This window comes from Eubalaena glacialis, chromosome 3, assembly GCF_028564815.1.
Source record: "Eubalaena glacialis isolate mEubGla1 chromosome 3, mEubGla1.1.hap2.+ XY, whole genome shotgun sequence".
Classification (NCBI taxonomy): Eukaryota; Metazoa; Chordata; class Mammalia; order Artiodactyla; family Balaenidae; genus Eubalaena; species Eubalaena glacialis.
The window spans coordinates 49147902-49172748 of NC_083718.1; the positions used below are offsets into that span (position 1 = coordinate 49147902).

The 24847-nt window shown below is 41.6% G+C and overlaps 1 protein-coding gene across 1 annotated transcript in view; it reads left to right on the forward strand.

The window, feature by feature from the left end:
• The window catches only part of NIBAN1 (niban apoptosis regulator 1), a 158238-nt gene that overhangs the window by 126314 nt on the left and 7077 nt on the right, over positions 1-24847 (forward strand). Inside the window, exons 6-12 of the mRNA XM_061187540.1 lie at positions 2680-2795; positions 9469-9573; positions 9878-10040; positions 15991-16178; positions 19207-19368; positions 20970-21080; positions 23585-23692. Coding sequence (XP_061043523.1) covers positions 2680-2795; positions 9469-9573; positions 9878-10040; positions 15991-16178; positions 19207-19368; positions 20970-21080; positions 23585-23692 — 953 coding nt within the window. The remainder of the gene's footprint in view (positions 1-2679; positions 2796-9468; positions 9574-9877; positions 10041-15990; positions 16179-19206; positions 19369-20969; positions 21081-23584; positions 23693-24847) is intronic.

Below are 24847 nucleotides of genomic sequence, written 5' to 3' on the forward strand. Positions count from 1 at the left end.
TTTATATAAATTACTTTAATCCATTTATAATCTAAAAATCTAATGATGAAATCAGTGATTAGGTCCTTTTTACCATATGAAAGAAGAGTAGTTAAAATCCAGTGTAAGTCTGGCTTAATGGTAGAGTCCAGAATGGAGATTCATGCCCTTATTCTTTTAAGCTTCATTACTGCTGTTCAATGACTATAATTTCCTTTATGGTCCACTTGATTGCTAATACTTTTCTTCTCCGCCTATATTAAGGTGCCTCATCCTGCACCACTGCTGCATTCTAGCTCTTCCACTTCTTCCTTGACTTCTCTCTGGCTCCCACATCATTGCCTCCAAATCTCATTTCTTCAGTTATTTTCTCCTAAGGTCGTTGAAAAAGCAACCATCAGGGGGAGTGTCATAGTTTTCTTTACACATATATGTATATAGATATAGATGGTATGGCCATGATTTCAGATACCTCCTCCGGTTACTGAGGTCAGCTAGGGAAGAAAGAAGTAAACTGATGCTTCTTGTAAGGACTTGAAGAACTTAAACCTCATTCCCAGGCTCATGGTTCTGGCAATACTCACTCCATCTAAGTACCACATTTTCTTCCATCGCTTTGTTTCCTTAGGCTGGAAATGAAAACAGCTGTTAAAAATAAGAGCACATGAGTCAGTTTTGAATCTCAATGTAGTAATTATAGTTTCCATCTCAATTGGTATAGTTCCTCCCAGTGTACTGAGCCCCATATCACAGCCCCCTTGTTGTCAATTTTATACCAAGACCTTAACTTGTGTTTTCCAAACCTCTAAGATTAAACACTAAATCAATTGCCTAACCAAAAAAATAAATAAATAAATGACAAGGAAGAAAACACTTCAATTTGAAAACCTGATTCTTGGGACATGCCCTTTTTCTGATTTAGATTTTAACTAAATCTTTATGTTGTTATTAGAAATGTCAGTTACTGGTCCACATTTTTGAAGGTGGAGCTTCTGGGCTTCATGGTATCCTCGCTGTGAAGAATTTTGCTTGTACTCTTATAGAGGCTATTCCTTGAGTTGTATTTTCTCTTTTCCAAGTTCCTGAGGCTTATGACCTAGTAAGCCAATCTCAAAAGAGTCATCTACAATCCATTAATTGATTGTCCCCTTTTAGAGCAGATTGATCGTCTTTTAGTTCTGCTCAGTCCCCGAATCAACCATTGAGTCCTTCACTGAGCAATCCCACGAGCTTAAAGCTCTGAAGGTCCCCCCCAGTGAATCAGCTGCCTTCAACTGACCTATCTAATATTGCCCTATTGATACAGATCATATGCTATTAGCAAGAGAACTTTGTGTCCTATTGGGGGAGAAGCAGGAGGCAGGAGACTTGACCCTTTCAGTCACTTCACTTTGCCTACTTTATTTCCATTTTCTAAGATTTGATTTCTTTATTGATAGATTAGATTATTTCTAAAATTCATTTCCCTGCTAATATTTCTATAATTTGGTTATCACTGTGTCCTCCATGAGCTAGTTTTATGTGATGAAAATTCTCTTGGTCAGTTTGGGCTGCTCTAACAAAAATACCATAGTCTTGGAAGTCCAATATCAAGGCAGTGGCAGATCCAGTGTCTGGACAGAGACAGAGAGAGAGAAGAGAGAGAGAGCAAGAGAGCGAGCCTTTTCTTATAAGGGATCTAAGTCCAACATGAGGGCTCTACCTTCATGACCTAATTACCTCCCAAAGCCTCCATCTCCAAATATCATCACATTGGGGATTAGGGTTTCAACATATGAATTTTAGGAGACACAAGCATTCAGTCCATTGCAGAAATGATGATATTTGCATGCACGGTATGATTTGTGGAATTCTAGGAAGGCCATTTAGCACACTTAAAAATCCTATATCATTAGGTATCCATTCCTTTGTGGTAGGATATTACCTCTCAGATATAACACCTTTAAAAATCCAATATGTTTGGAAAGGCAAATCAAAAAACTAGTATGTGAGGTAGTATAGTGTAGTGCTTAGAAGCAGGCTCTTGTGTCAAGCTATCTGAGTTCATACCCTTATTGGTATATGACCTTTGGCAATTAATTCACCTTTCTGTGCTTTCTGTGCTATAGTCTCCTCATCTACAAGCTGGAGATGATAATAATACTCACCTCAGAGGTTTTTGTGAGCTTTCAATGAAATATGTAACATGCTTAGAAGAACAGTATCTTGCTATATGTGTTAGCAATTATTATCCTTCATTTGTATAAATCAGCCTATTATATTGATGTCCTTTTGACAGAAAGTTGATATCAGGTCACAGAGAAATTGGAGTTTTATTTGGGAAACTGGGAGGGGATACCTTGGGTACCTGAGGCACTTTGAGGAATAGTCTGCCTTACTGAGGTGTTATAGTTGGTGGCATAAAGCCACTAAGTGCCTGGGTGTCTGAGGGAAATACTTACAAGAGAGATAAAGGGGGATAGATTTGCTTCTGGTCATAACCAGCATGTCTAGTAACTGATGGAATTAATCAGCTGGTATAGTGAGCAAGTCATGTGATACACACCTGCAAATGAATTTGGAATTCAGTACTTGCTTAACTTTTTTGTGTCTCATAATTCTATCCCTTGTAATATTCAGGTAATGCTAGGTCTCTGAACGATGGAAAAATATAAAATAAAGTGTTTTTGTTTGCTAAATGCCCTTGCCTCTTTCTTTTAGATTACATGAAGCAGACGACATTTGAAGTCCAAGCCTTTTTAGAAGCTGTGCAATTTTTCCGACAGGAGAAGGGACACTATGGCTCGTGGGAAATGATCACTGGGGATGAAGTCCAGGTAACATGGGGCTCAGAATTTTGGATCCTATTCTCCATCTGAGTGGTAGGAGGTCAGGGTCATAATAAACAAGCAAATTTTAAAAGTTGCAAGCATGGAGGATGTGGTTCCAAAGGCCATTTCTCTCATTGTCTAGAAGCGTTTGGTCAGCAAACTATTGGACACCTTCTCTAAAGACCTCCAGACCAGGCACTAAATAGGGCAGCCCAAAATACTTCAACTGCAATGGAAGAGCTACTTCCAGTTTCTTTCTGGAAAATGCATATTCTCTCAAATGACCTTGTGCTTCCAGACTAGAAGCAAATGTGAGCAGTGTGGCATAGTGCAAAGTGTGTGGTGGGGCTTTAGGTCAGAAGACTTGGCTTAAAGCCTGCCAAACTTATTTAACCTCTTTTAATCTCAGGTTACTCCTCTGAAAAAAATAGGAATGACAATGTTTGTGTTACAGGGTTGTGAGAATTAAATGAGATGTTGTTGAAAAAGTATTTGGCAAATAGCTGTCTTTATCTATGGAATGATTTATAAACGAAGTAATTAAAGGAAACAAATTTTGAAAGCATTAGATAGTTTTCTATATGTTTCATTTACCTTTTCTGGTACTCTATTCCCTGTGGTCCAGTATAATTTCCCAAGACCCTGATTAAATGTCAGTCATAGGCTACGTGTCTTGGTTGGTTTGGTACCAGGCACTTTGTTACAAATCTCCAAGGAGACTGTATTCCATGATGTGACCTCATCCTCCATAAGGACACCAATCACACAGCTGATTCAGCCAGGAAGAGGAGGCTGGGTATGGGCATTATTTAATTAAAGGCATACAAGGTTCAAGAATGCTATTCTTTAATTTCCCCTCATATCCCAGAATAACAAGTGTGAAATTTGTTATTAGGGAACAATATTTGGAAGATGCCAGATGGTGTCTTGCCTTTGTATGGTCATTAAACATCTAAAGCCAGAAACATTTTCTCATGGTAGTGGGCTGTTCTTTACTGTTTTACCATATGACTCAGAATCTTCTCCTCCTCCTTTTCCCCCTTCTTTTTCTTTTTCTTTTTTTTTTAACATCTTTATTAGAGTATAATTGCTCTACAATGGTGTGTTAGTTTCTGCTTTATAACAAAGTGAATCAGCTATACATATACATATATCCCCATATCTCCTCCCTCTTGCGTCTCCCTCCCATGATCCCTATCCCACCGCTCTAGGTGGTCACAAAGCACCCAGCTGATCTCCCTGTGCTATGCGGCTGCTTCCCACTAGCTATCTGTTTTACATTTGGTAGTGTATATATGTCCATGCCACTCTCTCACTTCGTCCCAGCTTCCCCTTCCCCCTCCCTGTGTCCTCAAGTCCATTCTCTAGTGTCTGCATCTTTATTCCCGTCCTGCCCCTAGGTTCTTCAGAACCTTTTTTTTTTTTTTTTTTAGATTCCATATATATGTGTTAGCATACGGTATTTGTTTTTCTCTTTCTGACTTACTTTACTCTGTATGACAGACTCTAGGTCCATCCACCTCACTGCAAATAACTCAATTCCATTTCTTTTTATGGCTGAGTAATATTCCATTGTATGTATGTGCCACATCTTCTTTATCCATTCACCTGTTGATGGACACTTAGGTTGCTTCCATGTCCTGGCTATTGTAAATAGAGCTGCAATGAACATTGTGGTACATGACTCTTTTTGAATTATGGTTTTCTCAGGGTATATGCCCAGTAGTGGGATTGCTGGGTGGTATGGTAGTTCTATTTTTAGTTTTTTAAGGAACCTCCATACTGTTCTCAATAGTGGCTGTATCAATTTACATTTCCCACCAGCAGTGCAAGAGGGTTCCCTTTTCTCCACATGCTCTCCAGCATTTATTTGTAGATTTTTTGATCATGGCCATTCTGATCGGTGTGAGGTGATACCTCATTGTTTTGATTTGCATTTCTCTAATGATTAGTGATGTTGAGCATCCTTTCACGTGTGTGTTGGCGATCTGTATATCTTCTTTGGAGAAATGTCTATTTAGGTCTTCTGCCCATTTTTGGATTGGGTTGTTTGTTTTTTTTGATACTGAGCTGCATGAGCTGCTTGTAAATTTTGGAGATTAATCCTTTGTCAGTTGCTTCATTTGCAAATATTTTCTCCCATTCTGAGGGTTGTCTTTTGGTCTTGTTTATGGTTTCCTTTGCTGTGCAAAAGCTTTTAAGTTTCATTAGGTCCCATTTGTTTATTTTCTTTCTTTTTTTTTTTTTTTTGGTGGATTCTAAATTCATTTATTTCCCATCCTGAGACTTACTCAAGAATTTTAATCAATTCTTGGTTTCTGATATTTGGAGGAAGCACATCCACTTATACATCTGAGAGGATTAAGGACTAGCCATACTTATACCAAAAAGAAAAATGAAAGCATAGGGGAGGCTGAACCATTTGCCATTGATTGGCCTGTTATATAAACATGCATATTTAATAGATATACCAGTATTAAAATGCCATTGTATGGTACTTTTTATGTTCAGATCCTAACTCTGTTTGTTTTATCAATCTCATGAGACGTGTAGAGCAGTTATTATTTCCATTTTGTAAATGAGAAAACTGAGGGAGGAATATAGCGATTGACTTGCCCAGTTTTATTCATTCAACAATTATTTATTGAGCTGCTATAGTCCAGGCACTATGCTGGGTGCTAGTGAACCAGAGATGGACAAGGCAGCATGGTCCTTGCCTTGTGGAGCTGATTGTTTTGGTCACATGCTAAGTGGATAAATGGCAAAGGAAATGATGGCTTCCGACTTCTGGTCCAGTGAAAGATCAAGATCAACCATGGGACTATACCAAGTTAAACAGTTATTTAGCTCCTTGAGTTTAGCTAGGGTACTTAATATTTTCTTTCATTTGAAATCTCACATCAGCTCACATTCCTTCACGATTGCATTGAAAGCAGGTACTAAGTCCTTTCTGGGAGTTAAGTATTGAGTTTGTTTTCTTTTGTTGACTTTCTGCTCTTTACTTTGGGCTGATAGGTGTGAATTGCTGTAAGGTGTCAAAGAATGAAATGACTCATCCCTTGCCATCGTGGTGAAGCAAGACATACCTAGAAACATCCAGAGAACAAGGCAGCCTTAGAAGTGTGTGTGGGTACATATGTGGGTCTGTTCATATATGGACATCATAAAGCATTAGCACAAAGCAGTCACAGGAAGGTGCTAATTTTGCTGTATAAAAAAATACCTTAAAGGGGAAAACAAAACAAAACAAAAACCAGAGAAGAAATCAGTAAAATCTGGAGTTATCAAGTGACCCAATATGAGGTTTTGCTCCCCCAGGAATCTAACTTTCTTTGGTGAAAATCACGGACTCATAAGATGTGAGCACTGGAAGGACATTTCAGGATAATTTGTCCAGTACCCTCCAGGCGAGAGAAAGAACATTCAGAGAAGTTGGCCCAAGTCACAAAGCCAGTCTGTGACTGACATGCATTTTGAGCCATGTCAGGTGATCCTTTAAGAAGCTGGTAAAAGGAAATAACTTTCAAGACTTTCCTGTGTGGGGCCTGGTGAGGGTAAGCTTCACTGTAACCGCTTGCACGTGGAGCTGAAGCAGTGTCTGTCCTACGACCCACAGAAAAAAGAGGTCAGCGCCCCAAAGAAGCTACCAAGTAGTTAAAGAAAAGGGCATAGCATAGCTGAGTTTGAGAACATGACATCTTTTGTTTAAAGCACTGAATTTATTTGCATTTTTTTTCATGTCTGCTAAGAACTTAATCATAACATTGTCCTAACCCCTTCTACCCTAGGGGACTGTATTTAGAAGATTTTCAGCATTGTTACATTATTATCTTCATAGTAATGACTCACACAGCAAGTATGGCATGCCCTCGTGGTGATGGTTATTTTAGGCAAGTGTCCAGGCAAAGCAAATATCTTAGAATAACTTGCCTGACAGACTATTAAGGTGAAAATATTTGTACACCAGTAAAAGCATCAATATATTTTCTACTTAATAAAAAATGTATCAAATGAAGTCATGAGGGAAAGCATTTTGTAAAATGTAAGTACAAGCTATGTGGTATACTTATTATTTGCCTTTAAATTAACCAGATGGGCCAAGAGAACAACTCAAAATTCCCACAGATCAGGGTGGTTTCAAGACCAGAAGACTATCCACATTTTTTTTAGGCCTTGTCCATAGGTTGTCTTTTGTCTAATGACCTTGAATGTGACCCGTTTAAATGGATTCTTTCACCCATGGTTGCTGAGTAACACAAAGGGCACAAGGCCAACGGCCTGATCAGACCATGGGGCCAGCCTCAGGAAGGAGGGCAGTCTCTCTGGGCCTCACACCTTCCTCACAGCTGCAGCATCTGGAAGGTAACACGTGGTGTGGCCTTCAGGGAGCGGGCCTGCGTTTCTTGATTTCGATCAACCTAATGCCAGGTTTGGTTTCTTACATGTGTGGTGGAATTTTAAAATCTCCCAGTTAAATCCCAGCAATTAAATTTACACACACCCCCTTTTTTAAAGCACGAGAGATATCTTTAGGTTCCTTATGGTAAAACTCAGTGGATTCTATTCTGAAGAGGGAAGGTTGGGGAAACTCCTTCATTAGTATGGTTGGTCTTATTAGATTAGCTACTTTCTTTCCGATAGCCCCAGGGCTTTGGACCCTGCTCATGGAGGGCTGACCAAGGTAGGGAATCTCAGAGCAGATCCTGGGCAGGTGAGGATCCTCACAAGGTCAGGATGTGGTGGGGCTGACGTTTACAGGAAGAAGAGCTGCTGGGATGAGACAGAGTTGGCCTCTGCCTGCCCCAGAGCTATTCCCTCATCACCAACCCCCTCCCCCCGCTTCAACCCACTCCCATCCCCCTCCTTTTTTTTCCAGACATATTTCCTTTCCAATCCCTTAAGTTATAAAATAGAACCAAATTTCTTGGAACATTGTATGGGAAAGACTAAAAGAAAACTATAAGCCCACCCAAATGGAATGTTCTTTTTCTTTGGACAGTATAACATTTTCATCTTTCAAATCCCTTTCACGCTCGTGCTCAGATTCAAGCCAATCTCTGCAAAAGGATGAATTTGGACAATTATTATGATTCTTGAATTTAATACTTTTAAACTAAGACAATATTTCCCATTGATTTGAAGTTCTGGCTTCAGCGTCCTTACTCTCTCAGCTCACTCTCCCCATGCCAGCACTTCCATCACTCTTGGGCAAATGTGTTCCAAACAAGAATTTACTCCATTGGGCAAGATGAGGTTCATGAATTATTGATTATGTCCTTGAACCTAATTTTTGGACTTGCTGATGTCTATGGAGTTTGCACATGTCAAGTTCCTCTTAAACTCCTCAAAAATGCTGGTTCACCTCTTGACTGCCCCCCAAAAGTGGTTAAGAAAAGTAAAAACATCCCCAACAATGAATTACTAGGACTAGCGGAAATCCTAACCCTATTATAATCTTTGTCACACCCAAAGTTCCACATCGCAGATGATGGAACCCCACTGGCTGCACCGACCCGCAGCCTTCTCTCCTAGGAGCCCACAGGGAGACTGGGTGACTCGCCCACCTCCACCCTGTTCAGTTCAGCTGGACTCTTACATCCCGCTGTAAACAGAGCCCTGGTGAAAGGCAAATCTAGTGAGCTCATGAGTATTTCCACTAGCATGAGGCTGACCAGTGACCTCAAAGAAAGTTTTGCCCAAAGCTTAATTTGCGTTTTTATGAGAAGGTCAATTATTTTGGACAAATATTATTTTAAATTCATAGAACAGATGTCAAATGATTCTCTACTTTGCTGCCTGCCTCCGTTCCCCAAATTACTCTTGTTCTGTTATAAATCTTGGGTTGCAGCCTGACACTGAAAGAGCTGAGCTGTGAGCCCCAAAACTCATGGTAGATCTAAATCTAAACAACAAAACTGCTCCACTTCCTGTGGGGGAATGAATATGAAGAGCAAGGACCAGTGTTACATGGAGCATTATGTGTGGACATGTAGATCACTGCTCACATTCAAAAGAAACATTTTCATTGAGCCAAGCAAAATTTTAGGGAAGACTTGGGACCAATATTTTTTTAAAAACACCCTGAAAACTGTAGACAACCCCCGCCCCTATTCTACTCATCCCACCAATGTCCAGTTGTTCCAAAGTATTTGTTATTCCCTTCTTTTTCTAAACTTTAAAGAAGATGGAGATGGGATTCAGGGTGCAGTAGGGACAAAGAGCAGATCCCAAGAAAGCTCCAGGGGAAACGATGGTCTCAGTGGATACAGACAAGAACTCAAGCCACCAAAACCAAGCCTGACCCCCTTCACAGTTTTGCTAAGGATACCCTTATCTATAATTGAAGTTCCCCCTCTTATCCTAAATGGGCTAGATTCTTCTAGTTTGACTAGTAGAAGTTTGAATTGAGGAATTTGTCCTTTCCAATGGGAAAATGTCAACAGGCGTGACTGTTCCTTGCAGATATTTAAGAACGTTTACCATCTAGGATTGTCTTCCTAGAGATTTCTGTGGCCTCAGACCCAGAGCTAAACTATTAACCTAACAGATTTCATGTAGCGCAGGACAATCTTATGTAGCCAGGACGGGGGTGGCCAGTTATGACACCTTCAGTTAGCCTGATGCTGAGATTTAGGCGTCACCAACTAAACCAGCTCTGAGGCTCTCTTCCTCTTGACAGATCCTGAGTAACCTGGTGATGGAGGAGCTCATGCCAACCCTTCAGACAGACATCCTGCCTAAAATGAAGGGGAAGAAGAACGACAGAAAGAGGGCCTGGTTTGGTGTAAGTGATGATTTTGCTCTGCAGCTGTGCTACTCAAAATGAACATTCCTTTCCCTTCTCTTGTTAGGGTATTTTTTTTTTTTTAATACGTAATTCCTTCCCTGGGTGGAGAACTGCCCAGTCTGCTCAGTCTCACTTACATGAGGACTAATCCAAACAGACTCAAACTTTGAAAGCCAAATTAGAATGTGTGCCGTTTTGTTTATGTTGCGATTGTCTGCAATTAACCCGCCCGCCTCTACTTGACTCCCTCAGGTGCTGACGCACGACAGAGCCCCGATTTATGTGTTGTTCTCTGTTGCAGCTCCTCGAAGAGGCCTACAACCTGGTTCGGCATCAAGTTTCAGAAGGATTAAGTGCATTGAAGGAGGAATGCAGGGCTCTGACGAAAGGCCTGGAAGGCACCATCCGTTCAGACATGGATCAGATTGTGAACTCAAAGAACTTTTTAATTGGAAAGATCAAAGGTCAGTGGAGATAATCCATGCTCCTACAAACTAAATAAGCTGTGTATCTGAGGCTCCATCACATAGTGAGAATTCCTAGTTTCAGAGGAGAATTAAACGAGGGACTTGGAAGGAGATGATAACACTTGAAATAAGAGTGTGCTGGTGGTGCTCTCAAGGGCCTCCGCATGGAAACTTCAATGACACAGGGTGGAGGAAACGTTGCTGCTTGCCTTGTAGTGGTGCTTGTGTATCCTGATCCTGCACCTCTCCCGTGGTAGCACTTCTTATACCAAATTGTAATGGCTCTGCTCCTGCCCTCTCCCTGCTGTAAGCTCTCTAAGAGCAGGGCCATGCTGCTCTGGTTCACTCAGGTATTCCCAGTGCCTAGTACCATGCCTGGTATATGCAGACTCACAGTGAATATTTGAATCAGTGAATAATGGATTTTCCTTTAACAAGAAAAATACTTTTGGCTTGGAGTCAATAAATCTGGATCCTACAGATCTTCCTCCACTTACGATGGGGTTACGTGCCAATAAACCCATCGTAAGTTGAAAATGCATTTAATACATCTAACCTACCAAATACCATAGCTTAGCCTAGTTACCTTAAACACTCTCAGAACACTTATATTAGCCTACAGTTGGGAAAAATCATCTAACACAAAGTCTCTTTTATAATAAAGTGTTGAATATCTCATTTAACTTATTGAATACTGTACCAAAGATGAAAAACAGAAGGTTGTCTGGGTACAGAATGGTTGTCAGTGTATCGGTTGTTTACCCTCGTGATGCAGTGGCTGACGGGGAACTGCGGCTGCTGACCCTGCCCAGCATCACGAGAGAGAGTCTTACTGCTTATCACTAGCCCCAGAAAAGATCAAAATTCAAAATTTGAAGTACAGTTTCTGCTGAATGCTTATTGCTTTCACACTACTGTAAACTTGAAAAATCGTAAGTCAAACCATCCTAAGTAGGGAACCGTCTGTAGTCCCAGCTCTAATGTTAGCTGGTCACGTGTGCTCAGGGAGGTCACTCGACTTCTATGTGCCTCAGTGTCTTCCTCTGAAATCACAAGGGCCCATGAGATTGGGGTCAGCAAACTGTGGCCCTTGGGCCAAAGCTGGCCTGCCACCTATTTTTGTAAATAACATTTTATTGGAAGACAGCTGTGCCCACTCATTTATGTACTGGCTGAGGCTGCTTTCATGCTACAAAGGCACTGTTGAGTTGTTGGAACTGAGACATTAGGGGCGGCAAAGCTGAAAATGTTCAGTATCTGGCCCTTGAAAGAAAGAAGTTTGCGTGTTTCCACACAAGAGAACTTAGATGACCTCTGAGGAATCCTACAGGATAAAACTCTATGGTTCTGCATTCCTACATCCCAGAAAGCACACCACACTGAACATCATTTCAGAGGGAAAGCATGCCGGCTCATCTGTGATTGTTTATCAGCAGCAATCTTCTTATATAGTCAGTTTTCAAATTATTCACTCACTCATTCATTCAAAAAATAGTCACTAAGTGCTTTCTGAGCAAGGCGATGGAGCTTTAGCAGTGAACAGGGAAGACCCAGTTCCTGTGCTCAAGAGACTTAGAACCTAATGGGATTTTCTGCTTGTTGGATTATCCTCTGCACTGCAGGCCCTGTTCATACTGCAGCCCAGCTCGCTCCAGGGCCTTCTAACAGGTCCTCCTGAGAGGAGGTTGGAGGAGGCATAACTAGAGCAAAGGAGTGTGTGTCTGAATCTGTTGTTTATCTGTTCAGGTGATGCCTTCTAAAGCCAGATATAAATTAACTTCAGAGTGTTTTCTGTTTCCTATTATCCAGGTCTCTTATTCCTTTATTAGCTCAACAGATCTAGAGTTGACTATATATTGAAATGCTTTATACAGCTTAAAACTGCCAACACCCAACTCCTGTGCCCAGATACATTCTTGTTGTCTGGAGCTGAGCTGAGCCTAACAGTGGCCATTCTCATGGCCTGAATTAAACCGGTCTCTCTTTCTCTCTTGCCCGAATCTCTGTGGCTCCAGTATATTTCACATAAAATGGAAAAATATTCTGCCCTGGACTAGCTTTTGTTTCCTAAAGGAAGCCTTGAAAGGAAATCGTGATCAGGTCTTTTTAAAACGGAATATCAGAAACACATTGTAACCAGGCCTCTGGTTCTCTCCCTTTAAAACAAGAAAGTGCACATCAGGCTGCATTGATAAAGGACTTTGGATTTCAAAAAAAAAATAAACTTTGGGAGTATTAAAGTAGCAATCTCTCCATTTCTTCCCATATGACTCTTGAGAGTGAAGCAACTGGCTTAAGTTCTGCCCCACAAACACTGACTCATTTAATAAGCATTTGTTCTGCTCCTGCTGAATTCAAGGTCTATGAAGAGTCAAAGAAGAAGACATGATTTTACAAGTAGAAGAGGATAAAAAGCATGTCACAGATACTGAAACAGAAGGAAAAATATTATAAATGCCATGAAAGAGGCAAGAACAGAGAGCACAGCGGTTTCTAAGCAGGAAACATTTCGACTTCAAAAAACCATGTGGGCTCCTCACAATGAGAGTACTGTTTTAGTGTCAGTTGATGGGAAAGAATGGTAATGGTAACAGGTATAGTAAGAGCTAACAGTTACTGAGTGCTTCCAGAGGGTCACATAGGGTTCTGAGCACTTTGAACACAGTGAACGCATTTAATCCTCACCATAACCCTCAGAGTAATTACTCTTATGATCCGCATTTTACAGATGAGAAAACTGAGGTAGAGACTAAGTAATCTGCCTGAGATTCCAAAGGAAGAGTGTGACAGTCAGGCCAAACCCAGCCCCCAGCTCCAGCATTTTCTCTCTTAATCGCTCTGCTCAACTGAATTAATGTATGGCTCTTGAATTAATGTGTCACAACACATGAATCATTACAGCAGCATCTCTGCATCCTTGAAAAATAGCAGAGCATACCTGTGTGGGTTGTAAAATTTATTCGATCATTAAGGAAACACCAGCAGACCATAGTTCAGGAAGCTGCGTGGTGGTTCCGGGCATTAGGCTGTCCTGAGTAGGTGAGATTTAAACTTGGCCTTGAAGAGGTGAGTAGGATGTTTACAAGCAGAGGTGGAGGAAGGAAGGCACAGGTGAAAGGAACACTGAATAAAGGCACAGAGAGGGGGCTGGAGCACATGGTGGTACATAGGCAAGGGGGGATCAGGCAGAGAGGAGCATGGCCTTCCACGACCCCTCCCTGTGCCTCTCTCTGCCCCCATGCAGCAGGGGACATCAGCCAGCTGCTAAATCTTTTCTGTATATTACCCGTGTTCATGATTATTCTGAAATTTCAATTAGACACTTTTCAAATAGTTCTTCTCTTAATTTATAAATAATTCATTTATCTTCCTGGCAAACGATTTTGCATTTTGGTATCAAGTAAGCTATTTTTAGGAGTCATAGATTGTTTCACATTTGAATCATACAATAGAAAGGGGTTTTTCCCTAGTAATTGTATGACCTGGTTAATATTTTATATCTCAAATATTTATGAGTTACTCATAGTATCAATAGTATTGGTCATCTCCGATTCTCAGAGTAAGAGGCAGTCTGATCCTCTGTAACTCTGTGAAATATTTCTGCAAATTGAAATAAGAATGTGGCCATTTGTCTCACCATAAGCAAGTTATTTGCCAATAAAAATAAAGAAATATGTTTGAATTATAATTCTGGATCTAAAAATTAGGGTGTGACCTTGGTTGAATCAGCTAACATCTCCAGCCCCCCTTTTTCCCATCTGTAAAATGAGGGCCTGGACACTGAGATGAGTTTGTACTTCTTTGATCCCGTACAAGGTTAGGTGACTTAAAGAGTTCCACAAAGCTAGACTTCCATCCACAGAGTGAGCTCAAGCCTCTTCCAACTCAGACTTCCTTTACTGCATTGCTGCTTCCAAACCTGGTTAATCATGAGAATCACCTTAGCACTTAAAAAGAAATGCAAATTTCCATGTTGTATCCAGACTTACTGAATGGGGATCTTTACTACGCTCCTCTTTTTGACCCACCTCCTAGAGAAATGGAAATAAAAACAAAAATAAACAAATGGGACCTAATGAAACTTAAAAGTTTTTGCACAGCAAAGGAAACCATAAACAAGACCAAAAGACAACCCTCAGAATGGGAGAAAATATTTGCAAATGAAGCAACTGACAAAGGATTAATCTCCAAAATTTACAAGCAGCTCATGCAGCTCAATATCAAAAAAACAAACAACCCAATCCAAAAATAGAGAGAAGACCTAAATAGACATTTCTCCAAAGAAGATATACAGATTGCCAACAAACACATGAAAGAATGCTCAACATCATTAATCATTAGAGAAATGCAAATCAAAACTACAATGAGAGATCATCTCACACCGGTCAGAATGGCCATCATCAAAAAATCTAGAAACAGTAAATGCTGGAGAGGGTGTGGAGAAAAGGGAACCCTCTTGCACTGTTGGTGGGAATGTAAATTGATACAGCCACTATGGAGGACAGTATGGAGGTTCCTTAAAAAACTAAAAATAGAACTACCATACGACCCAGCAATCCCACTACTGGGCATATACCCTGAGAAAACCATAATTCAAAAACAGGCATGTACCAAAATGTTCATTGCAGCACTGTTTACAATAGCCAGGACATGGAAGCAACCTAAGTGTCCATCAACAGATGAATGGATAAAGAAGATGTGGCACATATATACAATGGAATATTACTCAGCCATAAAAAGAAACGAAATTGAGTTATTTGTAGTGAGGTGGATGGACCTAGAGTCTGTCATACAGAGTGAAGTAAGTCAGAAAGAGAAAAACAAATACCGTATGCTAACATATATATATATGGAATCTAAGAAAAAAAAAAAAAAGGTCATGAAGAACCTAGGGGCAAGACGGGAATAAAGACACAGACCTACTAGAGAATGGACTTGAGGATATGGGGAGGGGGAAGGGTAAGCTGTGACAAAGTGAGAGAGTGGCATGGACATATATACACTACCAAACGTAAAATACATAGCTAGTGGGAAGCAGCCGCATAGCACAGGGAGATCAGCTCGGTGCTTTGTGACCACCTAGAGGGGTGAGATAGGGAGGGTGAGAAGGAGGGAGACGCAAGAGGGAAGAGATATGGGAACATATGTATATGTATAACTGATTTACTTTGTTATAAAGCAGAAACTAACACACCATTGTAAAGCAATTATACTCCAATAAAGATGTTAAAAATCAATCAATCAGTCAATCAAACGGCAGTATTTCCTCTGGGAAGTAAGAGTATGGTTACATTTTTTTTTTAATCCCTCTTTATGATTTTCTGTACTCTTTATGTTTCTGTCACTAAGCATGTCATCCTTGATTATCAGAAAAAATAGCGTGTGTTTTAAAATTGGGGGTGGGGATGGGAGGCGGGGTTGCAAACCAATTGGAATTTGTTTCCATTTGCCCCACAAAAAGATGGTACTTGAGTTTTTAAAAAAGCCCTTGAGAAGCGGGGAGGGGAATTGAATTATATCGACTGATTAACTCTTAGAAAAATGGATTAAAACTTAATAAATTGTGTTTTTAGAAGACAAACTATGAATTTATAATGATGATGATTGATAGGAAATAGATGGGTCATTGGCATTTTCTTTTTTCTGTAATAGGCATTATATATTCATAGGGACCAAGCAGAAAAATGCATTTCATCCCAGGGGAGAGGTAATCTTGGGGAGGGGAGAGATTCTCCTTGTTCCAATTCTCAAAGAGAGATTCTCTTTGATGGTTTTCCATTCTGGTGAGTGCTGGCACAGGACTCACTGTGTTGGTCTGTCTTGCCCATTTGAACTTGCCTTGGCTGTTAAATTTCTCTGTGGGGCACTGTCCAGCCTGGCCCTGCTCCAGTGCCTCTGAATCCAATTTTGCCATCACTCACAGTTTTCTGGCTATTTCCTACCTCAGCGATGGTGGCTCAGCCAGCAGAGAGAAGTTGTGCAGAGAGTGTGCAACCATTCCTGGCATCCATTCTGGAGGAACTCATGGGACCGGTGAGCTCAGGATTCAGTGAAGTACGCTCACTCTTTGAAAAAGAAGTGGATGAACTTAACCAGAACTTTCAGACCACCAAAGACTGTGCCCAGCTGAAGGAGGTAGGATACGAAGCCAGGGAGTGGAGTGTGAATGGTCTGCCTGGGACTGCCTTTCTGTGGGTCTTTATCTGCATTCATTCATTCTTTCCTCCCTCCCTCCCTCCCTTCCTTCCTTCTTTCCTTCCTTCCATTCAGCTGCCCTTCCATCTAGCCTTTCTGCGATTCATTCAGACACATTATTCATTCATCCATTCATCCATCTATCTACCTGCTTTCCTTCGTTAATGGTTTTCAAGTTGCAAAAATAATAACATGATTGTATAAGGTAAACAATGTACAAAAATACTTACATAAAGGCAGAATTAATCACCATCACCCATACCCACCTAATTTTAGTCTACCCCCAACACCTAAGCCATCTCCACTTCCAACTCCCTGAATTAACTAATATAAATAGCGTAAGTATGTGTTTTCACATGCTTTTTCCTTGTTCATACAAATATATACACGTATATCCTCATTTATATAAATTTTGTTTGTTGGTTTGTTTGCTTCCAGAAGTATGGACTCATGATAAAAACCAATGTTTCTCAAAGTATGGTCCTTGGACCAGCATCATCATATGGCTGCTAAAAATGCAAATTCTCAGGCCCCACTGATGATTTGCCAGATCAGAAACTCTGGGGTAAGGCCCAGCAGTCGGTTTTCACAAGACCTCCAGAGGACTTGATGTATCCTAAAACTTGAGAATCACTGACAGACATAACTGGGCAGCTTTGTTTTACACTTGCCATATCACGATGGACATCCCTACAAGTCAGTGGATAAAACCAGACACCTCTGTTTCTTTCCCTTTCTTTTTTTTTTAATGCATACATACACAAAATTGTATATAAACAAGATCATTTGTAAATATTTTGAGGTTTCTTATTGTAGCCTTTTTTTGAACTTAACTTTACTCTCCCTCCTCCCCCCCATATCCCCTCCCTCCACTCAAGCAACTAGTGTTAACAACTTAGCATATGCTATTCTGTGCTTTTCTCCATGCTCACATAGCCTATAAAACACACACATTTTGTAGGCTATGTTTTTTTAGGTAGTTTTCTCTTAGAAAAATGGGATTATATTATATATACTGCTCTGCTTTTCAGTTTTCTCATTCAAAAATACCTCATAAAACAATTTTTAAGTTAACTGTTCTAGCTCTAAATCATTTTTTGTAATAACCGCATAATAGTTCATGTACGAATACACCATGATTTATTCAATCATCCAAATGTTGCTAGCACCATGAACACAGCTGCAATAAATAATCCTGTTATATATATTCATTTACTTTGATGCTTTTATTCCTATGGGATAGATGCCTAGGACAGGATTGCTAGGTTGAAAGGTAGGAATATTTCTCATGTTAACTGATGTTTCCATTTGCTTCCCAAAAAAAGAATTAAAATTTTACAATTCTACCAATTGTACATGGCAGAGGACTTTCTCCTTTATATTCCCGTCAGCATTAGGGAATCACTTGTTTAACTTCTGCCAATCTTACAGGAGCAAAGTGGTAACCAAGTGATTTTTCCTCTCCTGTCTGTTTAATTGATATTTAAAAAAATAGACACATTGCAAATTATATGTCAAGGGGCAAGTTTGACAGCATGCTTTTGATCATTAATTCTACTTCAGTGAGGTTCTCCAGAACTCACTTCTTAAAGGGAGTAATAATTTCCTTTTTCAAGCGCAATGAAAGTGGGCCCTTGTTAAATTCTTTTTTTTTTAAATAAATAACCAAGTTTCTGTATCTTTTTAAAATTAATTAATTAATTTACATTTATTTTTGGCTGTGTTGGGTCTTTGTTGCTGCATGCGGGCTTTCTCTAGTTGCGGTGAGCGGGGGCTACTGTTCGTTGCAGAGCATGGGCTCTAGGCGCACGGGCTTCAGTAGTTGTGGCATGCAAGCTCAGTAGTTGTGGCTCGCGGGCTCTAGAAGGCAGGCTTAGTAGTCGTGGCGCACGGGCTTAGTTGCTCCGCGGCATGTGGGATCTTCCCAGACCAGGGCTCGAACCCGTATCCCCTGCATTGGCAGGCGGATTCTTAACCACTGAGCCACCAGGGAAGTCCCCTTGTTAAATTCTTGTTTAGAGAAATCTAGAACTCTAGATTTATCTCTTTTCTGTGACCTGAAACTCAGACAGCACATCCTGTGTTATTCACAATCACCCTGTTACTGTGTTACTCCCCAGTTCTCCCTAGGCCTCCATTTTCAGCACCTTTCTTTCTGTCTTCTCTTTCTCCACCCACCCTCCTGTTTATTCTAGATCTCCAATATTCAATTTTTAAAATTACTTTTAAATAAGCTTGGAAAATAAGATGCATTCTGTTGGCAAAAACACTCATAGTGTAAGACTATGTTGATAATACTTGAGGTCTTTAGTGGATGAGGTCAGTTGCTCTCCTCTTGCTGGAAGTTGTATGGCCTCATCGATCAAGTTATCACTTGTACAAACTAGAGGAGGGGGGGCCTCAGGTTTTAAAACTGGATACCTCTTCTAGGCTAGGCCTCTTCCTATCTCACCCACCTCCCCATCCACTAGCAGAGGGAAGCCCTTGGGCACTGACAGAGCCTCAGAGAACTGTGAGGACTCTGGCTTTACTCTTAGAGTCCAGGGGGCATCCTGAACTCCCTGGGATTTTCTGAGAGGGATGTCACTCATTAAAGAAGGCTTTGGAGGCTTGTGGAGCCAACAGCAGTTCCATGTGCCAAAGAGCCTTCCTGCACTCCTGAGCTCTGCAAGTGGGTACTTGGAGTCCATCAAGAGCTTGAGAAGACTGAGCCCCACTGAATGCAGCCCTGGGAGCTTCCATCGTCCAGTTGGTTCTTCTACCAATATCTATCCTAGCAATAGTGCTGCCCTAGGAACCCATCCAAGAACGGAAATAAGACAATGAAGATGTCACAGATATAGTGATCTGAGAAGTGATTCAGTCTAATAACATGTGTGATTGTTTAGAATTTATGTATTATGTACTAGTCATGTAATATAGTTCCTAAGTCTGAAGGTGTGTAATTTTTCCCTTCACCAAAATGCAGCATCTAGACCGGCTTATGAATCTTCCATTGGATTCCGTGAAGATGGAACCTTGTTACAGTAAAGTCCACCTGCTTCAGGAGCACCTGCAGGATCTCAAGAGCCGCTTCAGATTCCCCCACATCGATCTGGTGGTCCAGAGGACACAGAACTACATGCAAGAGGTAGGGGCGGTGAGGTCATCCACGTGGATGAGGATGAGGGAGCAGAGAAACAAGTGCGGCAAATGAGACAGGTGTACTAGTGTAGCTCAGGGAAATGAGGCCCATTCCTTTCGTCACCATGTTGAGTGAGGACATATTTTGTGCTGTTCCAGCTAGCTTATCTTTCCTCCATGCTGATGAGCATCATAAAGAAGAGATATCTCAGGGAAATAAAGTAGCACTAATTGATAATTACTTGATTTGTCAAATCAGTGCTATTAATGTTGGCTGCAGATTAGAATCATCTGGGAGCTTTTAAGAAATACTGATGTCTAGGCCACACTCCCAGTGATTTTGATATTATCTTTTTGGTAATTAAAAAAAAACTTCTTCCACTCCCATCCCTACTGCTTTTAATATGCAGCCAGGATGGAGAACCAGTGGCTTGAATCAATTCCCTAACCTAATTAAAAGTAAATCAATCAATCAGTCAATCACAGCTTTAAATTTGGATTTCTTGGGTCTACTTGATAGGTTCCTTTTTTTCCCACAAGGAACTTTTCCTCCAGGGCAGGAGTGAATAGCTCAAACTCGTTCCATATTCTAATGCTTTCTAAATGAAGGAAGGGTGTGATCATTGAAGCCGTTAAGAGCACAATTCTACTTCACAAATGTTCGAAGGGAGCTTCCTGTGGGCTGGACACTGTGCCAGATTCCACTTTGGGGAGCTGATAGTGAGACAGATTCTTAGATAAATTCACTACAGCGTTGAAAGTGCTGAGAGAAAGGTATTGTGTCGGATGCTTTCAGATCACAGGCTTGGGGAAGAAAGGAGATTTTTTTTCTTAAAAGTTATAGGCAGGATTAAGTGGCACACTTTATTATCTAACCTCTGGGTTGTGAGGGATTAAAGACAGACAAGGAACAAAATTGGTCAACGGTTTGACTGAAGTCCCTTTGATAGTACTGGGCCCTGGTGAAACAGGTACAGGCACAAGTGCAGAGAATAAGAAATCTGAACTACTTCCGTTCCCTAACCCACGAGCATGTCAGCCACGGTCTCCACTGAGCTCTGACCCTGCCTCCCTTCCAAGCCTGGTAGAGAAAGGAAGACAAGTAGGGTGGGAGGCTGGAAAATGGAGTGAGAGATGTGCTGGCATGGTTTACATCCATCTGAAAGTGGAGGTGCAGAACTAAGGAGCCACCTCATTTCATTAAGCCCTGACCACAGGCACCAGAGAACAGAGGAAGGGGATGACCACAGGAAATGATGATATCCTCAACCCCACGGACTTGGGTTTCCCAGTTAAAGGTGGAAGGGGAAGAGATGAGAAGAAAAGATACATACATATGTACATACATGCATAGATACATGTGTGTGTGTGTGTGTGTGTGTGTGTGTGTGTGCTGCCCAGCCTCTTACTGATCCCACTGTGGCCATGGGCCTGTGCATTTCACAATCCATGTAGTGGGATGAGGACCTGTTGCCCTGGGTCATCCCCAGGGTAGTGACCATCTTTGGTGGTCATCGTCTCCTTCTCTCCAAGTTGATTTAGACTTGGAGAGGGTAGTGATGCCAGCCTGTAACTGCGGTCTGTTTCTGTGTTGCTTTTGGTTTCTAGCTAATGGAGAATGCGGTATTCACTTTTGAGCAGTTGCTTTCCCCACATCTCCAAGGAGAGGCCTCCAAAACCACAGTCGCCATAGAGAAGGTTAAGCTCCGAGTCTTAAAGGTAAAATTGTTCTCTCATTTGTGGGAAGCATGAAGCAAGAATGTGACCCATCTGTTTTGTTAAGTGGAAAATACCAACTTCTCTGTTTCACTTGCCTCCCCTTTTACAAATCTTTCCCCTTCTCGTTCCTCCCTGAGACACCCGTGACTATCATCTAGCGGCCGTTCCCCCACGACTTTCTTGCCTATTCTGCCATCTAGTGGCTACTTTAGGGACCACAGGTCCTCAGCAGGATTGTCGCTTCCTCAGCCAGAAGTGACGTGTCCAGGCTTACTTGCATAGCAATTGGACTTGATATTTGTTGGCTATCCACTATAAGCAAAGGATTGTGATAGGTATTGCATGGAATATAAAAATAGGCAAGGCACACCCTCTTTCTTCGAGGAGTTTACAGTATAGTAAAACCTATTTAAATTAACCAACATGATACCTGCTGTATGAAATTGTTTTAAATGTGCTTCATGCATAAGTGTATATTAAAATGGCTGTACTAATAGGAGCTTACATATATAGGTCATATCTTTAAGCTTTTTTAAAAACAACCCGGACTTCCCGGGTGGCACAGTGGTTAAGAATCCGCCTGCCAGTGCAGGGGACATGGGTTCGATCCCTGGCCCAGGAAGATCCCATATGCTGCGGAGCAACTAAACCCCTGCGCCACAACTACTGAGCCTGCGCTCTAGAGCCCGCGAGCCACAACTACTGAGCCCACGTGCCACAACTACTGAAGCCCGCGTGCCTAGAGCCCGTGCTCTGCAACAAGAGAAGCCACCGCAATGAGAAGCCCGCGCACTGCAACGAAGAGTAGCCCCATTCGCCGCAACTGGAGAAAGCCCGCGTGCAACAACAAAGACCCAATGCAGCCAAGATAAATTTTAAAAAAAGCCTGTTTCATTTGATCTTCACAAGAACTTGTGAGATCATTGGAATATGTCTCCATTGTAGAGATGAGGAAACTGACTTCCTAAGATATCACATGACTTACGTAAGCTCAACAGGCTAGTCCGTGGTGAGCTTAGAGCTAAAACTATCCCTAAGCCTAGTCCACTAATTTTTTATTACCTACTTTCCCTAAGCAGGGCTTTGGAACAGAAGATCAAGGTCTCACAGAGCCTAGGAGGTGGTCCCTGAATTTCAGACCTGATCTTAATGCCTCACAGGCAGTAGGAAACTCTGGCAACCAAATCATTGAGATTAAAAGCAATATTTGTCACGGTAACACACAAAATAATGAACCTGCCATTGAGAAAGAAAAGATAGTCTCAATGTCAACGCCACCTGCCACATCAACACAATTTTTTTTAATTATGCGCTTTTATTTTATTTATTTATTTATTTTTTTAAACAGAACTTATATATTTATTTATTTATTTATTCATTTTTGGCTGTGTTGGGTCTTTGTTTCTGTGTGAGGGCTTTCTCTAGTTGCGGCAAGTGGGGGCCACTCTTCATCGCGGTGCGCGGGCCTCTCACTATCGCGGCCTCTCTTGTTGCGGAGCACAGGCTCCAGACGCGCAGGCTCAGTAGCTGTGGCTCACGGGCCTAGTTGCTCCGCGGCATGTGGGATCTTCCCAGACCAGGGCTCGAACCCGTGTCCCCTGCATTGGCAGGCAGATTCTCAACCACTGCGCCACCAGGGAAGCCCCACATCAACACAATTTTTACCTCTCAGGACAGTCCATCTCTTCCCTGGACACTTTTAACTACAAGAACATACTTCCTAATGCTAAGCCAAAGTTCTCACCACTGGTATTTCTAGTTCTACCCTCTTTGTTCATGTCCTTCTTCCACATGGTAGCCTTTGGTTGTTTGAATAGATCTATGATTTTGCCCCAAGTTATTATCTCCAGTATAAATCTCTTTAACCATTCTTTATTTGGCCTGACCATTCTGCTCACATGCCTGTGACTATGCTCCAGTTTGTCTGTGCCTTCCCCACTTTAAAGCAACACCTAAAACCAAACCCTGGTCTCTAGGTTTGGATGTTCCATGTAGAAAAGAGTGAATCATCATCTTTCCAGTTCCAGATACTGCACTTCTTTGGTTAACATGCCATGGTGTTAATGTAGCTGTGAGCCAGATGCTCTCTTTCCTTGCGGAAATCGTTACAACCTACCAATCCTGCTTTCAGGATGTAGAATGAAGGAAGGAGATGATCACGACTCCCATGGACCAACTCAGGACAGGGGTGATGAAATAGTAACTCATCCCCCAGTTCCATCTTCAACTTTCTAACACAGAAGTCACTCTTTTTTTTTTATCTTACCTCAGTTTCCACATGTGTAAGAGGGGAAGGTAAGATGGGTCATTATCAGTCATAACCTTTACTTAGAGTGTGAGAGAACTGCACAGAAAGATCTCTGAAACCTTGGAACACCACAAGGGTCCTCGGAAATTAGGGGGGGAAAGGGAGATGAAGTGAATAGCTGAGTTTTTTGTTTAAGCAAAAGTGAACAGATTGTAATGTTGCTATTTAGCCTATGTTTCTATCTCTGTATTGACAGCAATATGATTATGACAGCAGCACCATCCGGAAGAGGATATTTCAAGAGGCGCTGGTTCAAATCACACTTCCCACCGTGCAGAAGGCACTGGCGTCCGTGTGCAAACCAGTAAGGGGATGGGTTACTCCAGAGCCGGCTGTTGTTGCCTATGAAGTTCAAGCAAATTTCTTTGGTCATGATGTGCTTACAAACAGTATTTGACCAGGGAGGGGTCAACAAACTTTGCCAATAAATAGTCAGATAGTAAATATTTTAGGCTTCACGGCCATACTGTTTCTGTTGCAATCACTCAGTTCTGCTGTTGTAGCACTGAAGCAGCCATAGATGATACATAAACAGGTGGGCAGTCTGTGTTCCTATAATACTTTATTTACAAAAACAAGCAGCTGGCTGGATTTGCTGACCCTTGGACAAGACAGAATCTCAAAGGGTAATAATCTGAGTTTGAGCCAAGTTAAAGGTTGCCATAGAATGCCTGAGGATACCAGGGTTTCCTCATTATGGTGTGACTCATAGGTCCAACGTGTCCTCTGAAACTTGACCTCTACATCCATGAAGAGACCTTAAGTAACACGATTACAGAAGGCTATTTGTTCTGTTAAATCCAGTAATGTATGCTTACTGAAATCAATGAAACTGAAACCATTTAAAGCTGCCACGAACACTAGGCAGCCAGTGACAGCCATGATTGTGAAGATGTGACTTAGTCTGTAGAGCAGGGTCATGGATGAGCCAACTATGGAGGCTGGATCAAGACCCGGGTTCAAGTCCCAGCTCCTCTGTGTATGAGCTCTGGGGCCTCGGGCAAGTCACTTTTCCTCTCTCTTGGCCTAGATTTCATCAAGAAAATGGAGATTATAATACTTTGCAGTATCCTTCTTAAGACTGAGAAGGCTAGGGTGATACAATGAACATTTGATAAGTGCTTGCCATGTGCTTGGCACTTTGTATGGATTGTCTCCGTGACACTCATGACAACCCTGTGAGGAGGTACTATTTGTATCCTCATTGCACAAATGAGGAAGCCTGAGGGGCTAAGTAATGGGCCCAAAGTCACAGAGCTGGGAACCACCAGAGTTTGAACCCAGATCCCACTCACTGATAACATGGTATGTACTCAGAAAATGGTATTTACCACTACCTTTACTACTGCTACATGATCTATGAGCTGGGACATTTGCAAGGCCGGCTCCCTCTTGGCACAAATGATAAAGAGCTTTTTAGAATTTAAAAAGGGCTTTTTGGCAACTTAGAGAGTCTCCA